The sequence below is a fragment of the Orbicella faveolata genome, unplaced genomic scaffold (assembly GCF_042242905.1).
Source record: "Orbicella faveolata isolate gen_17 unplaced genomic scaffold, um_ofav_v1 contig_15, whole genome shotgun sequence".
Classification (NCBI taxonomy): domain Eukaryota; kingdom Metazoa; phylum Cnidaria; class Anthozoa; order Scleractinia; family Merulinidae; genus Orbicella; species Orbicella faveolata.
Window position 1 is genome coordinate 6,372,228 of NW_028301542.1, and position 7,773 is coordinate 6,380,000.

A 7,773-nucleotide genomic window follows, 5' to 3' on the forward strand; every position below is an offset into this window, starting at 1 on the left:
AGCCAATAGCTTTTAATCTGGTTCTGGGATAAGATTTATTCCAAGTTACGACCAGCCTGTATATAAAGGATTGCGTAACAGTTTTTTTTGATAAGGGTTTTGGTTACGTACTTCACGTATAGCGTGTGACCGCAAAACAAAAGACTGTGCACAGTCGTGGACCTTACACATAAATCCTGACTCCTTTTTTTGAACCTTTGATGTTTGCTGAGCTTCATAACCAGTCCCTTCTATAACTATGGACAGAGTTAGCAAAAGATAACGAGAAATGCAGTGGAGACATAGTTTCCTAACAACACAATTTTATTACACTCTTGATTGAAATAATAATGTTAAAATAAACTTGATACAATAACGCCTAGTCTGAACCCTCAGGAAATCTAAGCTTATCTACACGGTTTAAGTCTTACATGAAAGGCAACCATTTGCTCAAGCCGGATCTGAAGACTAAACTTTCGCTTACTTTATTATCATTGCTATTTTCTAAAATGAACGACAAACACTAATATTACACAGCGCTCATGTTCTTGCCCATCTTTTATGACGACTTAGTAAGTAGTAACAATTGCATTTACTTATCAAAAGAATACCCTTCGAAAAAAGGGTACTTTTTCATCATGTCGTGCACTGTGTTCTTTTGTTCAGCGGTCCATTCTATAAAATTACGTGTTATAGAGGGGACCGGGTCGACAATGGCTGCGCAATCCTGGAGATATTGCTCTGTGCACGTGATTTCCAGGAACTGACAGATTCTTCTTAGGGTTTCCACAGGGTTCTTGACTATCTCCATGCTGGGTACATCAAGGAAGCTGCCTGGAAAAGCTTCCCTGGCCTTATTACATCCTTTGGCCAAACTAAAGTAAAACTTTGTTTTTCTTTCAAGTTCATCAGGAGCCTTTACCTATTGACGCAAATAATTCAGAAGTGTAGTTCTTTAATGCCGAAGTAACATTAATATGTTAACTACCACTTCGCCTGTTTTGGAATATACACACTGCCCATTTTCTCACTGAAAACATTATTTTCGGCTGGAAGCATTCTTTTGATTATTGTTAGATTATCTAAAGCCTGATATGACACACATAACTTCTTGGAGAAATGTTAGAAACATCGAAAATACTGCATGCTTGAGCTGTTGTTTTTGCGGGCTAGTTGGCCTTTTAGAGAAAGGAAGGATGGTGCACGCTTTAGTTAAAAACATATAATTGTATAGTGTTATCAAAATTGCAACACACAACATCACTTTGCCCCAAAAAATTAAGTTTACCAGTAGGAAAAAGGGAAATTGCTTGTTTATAAAAGCCTTTTGAAAATCATTCGCACTTCGAAGATTTATATACCACAGTTTATGTATAACTCTTCAGTATTTTATTTTGCGTCTTTTGCAAATGCCTTGTTGTTTTAATAGCCTTAATGCTTTGTTGTGATTTTAGTAAGTTTTCTTAAATTGTTTATTGCTTAGAAGTCATTCACACTTGAGAAAACCCAATTTAGACTACTAGCCCATATAAAATGCATAGTCTTTTTAGTATTTTTTTTTTTTAATAATTGTAATACAAGCATAACTGTGCCTTATTGTTGGCTGCAGACATTTCCCTTACACACATGATGTTACTATTTTTATTACTAATTTTTATCATACCTTTACTCTATGTTCTCCATGCCGTGCCTTGATGTTTTTATGCTTCAGAACCATGGTCGCAATGTTGTCGAACGGATTTCTCACAACATGAACAAATTTCACCTTAGCGCCCGCAGTTTTCTCTAAAATGTGAACAGCGTCCAACGAATTCTTTCTGTTCATGACAATCGCTGAAAGCGCTCCTGACTTGTCTCCAATGACCTATTGACAGAATTAATGAAAAGATTTAAGACTATCTTTCCTACAATAAGTCAAAAATTTACGCAGAATAAGCAAAAGATCATAGTTAATAGAGGGAATGGTTAAGAAGTCCGGTAAACATCAAAGAAGCAATCAAACAAACTAAGATTTATGTTGGAAGGTTCTTGACCCTGCATACACATCTTTTGTTTGATGCTCAAAGAATATACATGCACGAATTACATAATCGCTAGGTTTTTATTGCTTAGGCTAGCCTCTGGACAGGCTCCGGCTGGATGGGTCTGACCGCGGCTGGAAGAGCCAAGACGGAACTGGCTGGAGTAAAGTGGCCGAGGGGGAAATGGTGTTTCCCCTCACCTTAACCCTCCTCTCTCTTCCATTCTCCTTTTTCCCGCTTTCTTTTCAACCCATCCTTGACTATAGAGCCTGTTCATAGGCTGCACATAACCATCTTCTGTATTTTGCCAGGTTTTGTGCAGGGTCTCCCCCTCTCCCCCCCCCCCCCCAACCAAAAACAAACAAACAAACAAAATAGCCAAAATGACAAAAAACAAAGAAATTTGCTAGGTTTCACAGCCAGTTCCCGCTATCAACTATGGTAAGGTCCAAAAAAATATATTTGGTCCCTTTTTCGAAATCAATGAACGGCCTTAAAAAATAATCAAGTTTATTAATTATATCTCTCAGTTAGTACTCGCGCTGTGGTTCACGGGTCAATTTAGCGGGGCTGTATGCGGCTACTGCCAGGCCCGCTAAAATAAAAGTTTTTTTTTTTCTTTTACTCCTGAGATTGTGTATTAACACCTGCTAAGGACTTAAGAGTCACTTAACAACGATTTCAGATTGACTCGTTTTGCTTTCGAGGTACGTCAGAACTTTGACGCCGTTAATTCTGCGAGAATAGAAATCGTTCCAGAGCCCGTCAGACACACAGTAGAGATATAATAAATATCTTACTAACCTTGTTTTGTCGATCCGTACTGTAAGTTACGGATCCTCGTTTTCCCCCTTCGATTTATGGCCATGCGCTTCGCGCTTGGACCATAAATCGATGGGGACAAAACTCGGGCCGCAGCTTACAGTACGGCCCTCGAACTCGATTAGCAAGAGGTATGTAAATTCAAGTAGACTCTACAAGTGTCGGGTTAGCAGTCCTGTGGGATGCGATGGTGTTTCTTTCACAAGGATCACATGATGATTTTGTTTAGTACTAAAAATTAACACCTAGACGAAGTTAAGAAAATGAGATTTTGGAAATAAGAAAATTATTTGTAATTCTTCGTATCCGTTTAACCATGGGAATGAATATGGTGCAAATGCAAGAGATACCACTGGATCTTTTGATTTCAGATTTCAATGCAAAATAAGCCTTACATTCGGCTTACCTCAATGTACTGATCAAAGTTTCCTTGCCATTGGTTTGGCACATAATAACGAAACTTAGAGGTTGTGTTCAAAACACTTCCTTTAAATAATTCAGACCTTCTTCCCTGGTTGACTGCACGCTGTGAAGAGTAGAACATAGTGTCAAAATACGCGTATATTGAGCCGTTCAACCATATGTCTCGTTTTGAGCTCCACTTGTAGAAAGCCATTGTTTCGTCTGCTATAACCATGTGCGGGTGAGCATCCAGTAAAGAACCAAGAAGAGTGTGACGACTGCGCGAATAACCAATGAAAAACAGGATGGTTTTGACGTGACCATAAGCTTTGTACAGGTTGATCTGCGAGTTTACTGTATCTGTAAGTGGAAAATTGTATTTGGCGCTTTAAATTAAAGATTACCAAGTCATTGCCTGTTTAATATACTTTTCGCCAACTTTTGACGATCTTTTGAAATCCGCCTGACAACTGGTAGCTTTCGTTTAAACTAGAAAATCAAAGTACAAGAACCGTGTAAAGCGGAGAGGTCCAGAGTCAGGACGTCGGTGTGACGCGAGATTGTCAACTCCGTTTTTAACTCATTCATTTGCGCGCAGCGCAGTGAATGAGTTGTTGTGGAGGGCCGGATTTGTGGACAATTAACTGCGAGGACATTTAATTGCGTAGACGGAAATCAAATTGAGATCAAATTGGCGTAAGCGGAAATCAAATTCCGTCTGGCTCGCAATGCATGCTGGATCCACGTTCTCTCATGGCAGCCATTTTTTCGAAGAGTTCTGCTTCCAGCTTTTTTGCCGTCTTTTTGGGTGAGTAACAATTGCTTTATTGTGCTTTAAATACCTAAGCTCTAAAGCAGACAGCGCACACATCAATCATAGCGGCCTATAGTCACACTAAAACCTTTATAGGGCCCAATTCGATCAGACTTGACGGTCGCTGCGTAAAAATCCCACGGCTCAAGTTGGCGATATAGTCTCCGTCAAAGCCAAACTTATCTCAAAGTCAGACGTCTAACCTGTGTTTTCCTATAAGCTGAACAAAACAGTCAACAAGAGTGAGACCATAATCGCAGATTCCACCAGCGCGGTGCGTTTTACATTGAGGGGGAAGCAATAGATAAAGTTGAGATTGACAAATCGTACCAGTTCACTAATTTGAAAGTTTGGTACTTCAATGGAAAATACCTTAATGGTTCGCAAAACTCAAGCATTGCTGTTTCTGAAGCTATTAAACTTTCCCCCGACAGTGATGCAGCAGCTGCTCAACTGAAGCCCAAGGCGAAAGAAGTTTACGAAATCACAGGACGCATCCCAGCCATCGATATCAACAAACAACATGTCTGTGTAAACTGCAAACATCGCAACGACTACGATGAAGACATCTCTGATGACCTTATACAGTGTTCCTCCTGCAAAATAAGCACGCTTAAAGAAAGCCTCCAGGTAAACTTTGGTAGGTTTTACTGCAACCGAGAAGCCCTGGATGGCATGTCTCAGTCACTTACGGAAGTCGAGGGATATAATCTCGAAACAAAGTCAAATAACATGTCCAGGAAATTAATAGTCCACACTCTCCTCTTAGTAAAACAAATCTCATTTGAGATTTTCATGGAGGACAAAAAAAATTAAGTCAATGAAGATAAACAAGTAAATATACTTTGTCATCCTCACTGTCGCTAGCTGTTGCCAAAATTTAATAATGCCTTCTTCCAAAATGGCAGGCAGTTTATTATTCTTTTGTTTACATAGTAATTAGCACTCTTTGCCTCGTCAACATGTACAAAATGCAAAAGAATTTTGGAGTGAAAATGAGGCAAAGAGGGCTAATTAACATACAAACAAAAGAATGATAAATTGGCCGCCATTTTGGAATAAAGTGTATTTAGGCAAAGAAGTTTGCGGCTTTTCTGATCCTCACAAGACTTTTCTATTCCTCGGAATGTTGTTGTTGTTGATAGCAAGTTATTGTTGTTGTTGTTGTTGATCACAAGTTATTCTTGCGATCAAAGGCAACAAAGAAATTAAGACAATGAAGGTAAAGAGCTAAATATAATTATTTTGTCATTAAGGCAAAGAAGTATGTGGGTTTTCTGATCCTCACAACGCTTCTCTATTCTTGAGAATATTATTGTTGTTGATAGCAAGTTATTGTTTTTGTTGTTCATCACAAGTTATTCTTGCGGTCAAAGGCAACAAAGAAATTAAGTCAATGACAATTTAATAATGCCACGTGAGACAAAGAGGTATGTGGGTTTTTTGATCCTCACAACACTTCTCTATTCCTCAAAACGTTATTGATCACAACTTGTTGTTGATCGTAAGTTGTTCTAGCAATCAAAGAGGACGAAAACTATGTAAATGAAGATATAGAACTAAATATACTTTGTCATCCTCACTCTTCCTGTTATAATAATTTAGTAATACCACTTAAGGCAAAGAAGTATGCAGGTTTTCTGACCCTCACAAGATCTCTCTATTCCTGGGAATATTACTGTTGTTGATCGCAAGTTATCATTGTTGTTGTTGATTGCAAGTTATTCTTGCGATCAAACACAACAAAGAAATTAAGTTATTAAAGATAAAAAAATAAATATACTTTGTCATCCTCATGGTTGCTGTTGCTATGATTTAGTAATGCCACTTCCCGGGGGATACTCCCTTATATAAGCTATATAGGTGTGCTGCCCTAAGCAGTATGATTTTCAAGCCGTTTTGGTCTGAAAACGGGTATGGATTTTGGACATTTTGGCCTGAAATTGGGTATTTTTTGCCTGCTTGTCTGAAATAGGGTATAGACTTTTGCCATTTTTAAGAGTCTGGTCTTAAATTGGGTAGAGAAAATCGCATATTTTGGTCTAAAATGGGTAAGTGTTTAAACAAACGGGTTGCACACCCCCACCACAAGTTGTTCTTGCGATCAAAGAGGACAAAAACGTTTCGTAAATGAAAGTAAAGAAGTAAATATACTTTGTCAATAATGCCACTTAAGGCAAAAAAGGCACGTGGCTTTTCTGATCCTCACAACACTTCTCTATTCCTCATAATATTATTGTTGTTCATCGCAAGTTATTGTTGTTGTTGTTGTTGTTGTTGTTGTTGTTCAACCATAAGAAAAGTCATGGGAGGGGCTGGACATAAAATGAAGGATTTTTATAGTGGGCACTGTTGCAAGCGCCAATGTATAGCCCAATCTTTTTATGCATCTCTGTCCCACTTGCTTTGTTCTACTGCCCCGCCCCCTGTTGTTAAGAAACTAACCAGAGGTTCCAAGAATTTGTGAAACTGCAAGGAAAGCAAATAAATGGTAGTATGTTTCACTTCTGCTCACTTTCAGTGAAATGCATCACTCCAAAGCCCCGAAGAGCTAGTTCCCTGTGTGCATTACCGTATCCTTCTACCCAACCAATTAACTACCCCTCCTCATTTTCAGCCCACAATTATGAAGATTCACGCACACAGCATACTTATATAAAGCTCATATCAATGCATCACACTGCACACATTCATGTATTTCAATAAAAGGAGGCAAAACTGAAACAAACCATGAAGTGCAATTACACATAAAAACTCAATCTCATCCCTCAAATAATATGAATGAGTTGGCTCACAGAGCCTTTGATTTATAGTTGTTATCCATGATAGGTCAAAGAAAGCTCACGATTAGCGCAATCTGTACAAAAACTGAAAGGCACCAGTATATATCCATTGGCGATCCGTAAAGTGTTTTTAATTTTCCAATCATAATTGTTGAATTTGTGAAACATTATTGGGAACGCGAAAGCCTTCAGAAATTTGTCAAAATGATGTTAAAAAATGTTCATCTCACACTAGAAGTTTTCAAGAAAAAAAGTTGTTAAAAACCCCCAAATCATTTTCGTGTTAGTTAATATTTATGGAGAAGTAAGTCATAAAACAACAAAATTATTCGGTCAGCTTCCGGTACAATACTTGGATAATATTGGGCTAGTAGTAGTAGTAGTAGTAGTAAACTTTATTTAAGTGTGAGTCGTTCTAGCGTTTTATACACTAATTGGTGACCTTAATGAAAGAAAAATTAAGAAAAAACATTAGAATTTTGTGAAAATTAAAACCCTTATTCTAAATAAAACTCTAGTTAAAAAAAAACATGTTAAAAACCGGAGCCCCTCTAGTAATAGAGAAATCTGATAGGTTGATTTAAAGTATTGTCCCTGGGAACAAATGTTTCAATTACACGTCTTATTGCCCTATAGAAGAGCAGACAGGTCATGTGATTAGAAGTTAGGCAAGATTGCACAATACATCCTAATGATCTACAGTCGACAGTCCTTGTAGAATAAACTTCCTAATTCTTTCTTAATGTTGTTTGCAATCTGTCCTTTGAAGTGTGTTGACAGTTAACAATACAACAGCAACATCCTTTAAGTGTATCGAACTAGGACAAACCATAGTTAATAGAGGGGAATGGTTATGAAACTCGACAAAGTTCTTTGTTGTATGTTTTTGTTCTATTTTTTGGTCTTGACCGTGCACAAAACACAATAGTTGTTTACTGCTGACCGAGGAACT

The 7,773-nt window shown here is 38.0% G+C and overlaps 2 protein-coding genes across 3 annotated transcripts in view; both read right to left on the minus strand.

The window, feature by feature from the left end:
* LOC110055518 (uncharacterized) overlaps positions 1–7,773 on the minus strand; it is a 50,876-nt gene that overhangs the window by 37,122 nt on the left and 5,981 nt on the right. The gene's annotated exons all lie outside the window — the stretch shown is intronic.
* LOC110055515 (uncharacterized) overlaps positions 286–7,773 on the minus strand; it is a 13,558-nt gene continuing 6,070 nt past the window's right edge. For both annotated transcript variants that reach the window (XM_020761901.2, XM_020761900.2), the window contains exons 4-6: positions 3,229–3,584; positions 1,643–1,843; positions 286–901 (exon numbers count right to left, since the gene is read on the minus strand). In XM_020761901.2, coding sequence (XP_020617560.2) covers positions 572–901; positions 1,643–1,843; positions 3,229–3,584 — 887 coding nt within the window. In that variant the 3' untranslated portion in view covers positions 286–571. The remainder of the gene's footprint in view (positions 902–1,642; positions 1,844–3,228; positions 3,585–7,773) is intronic.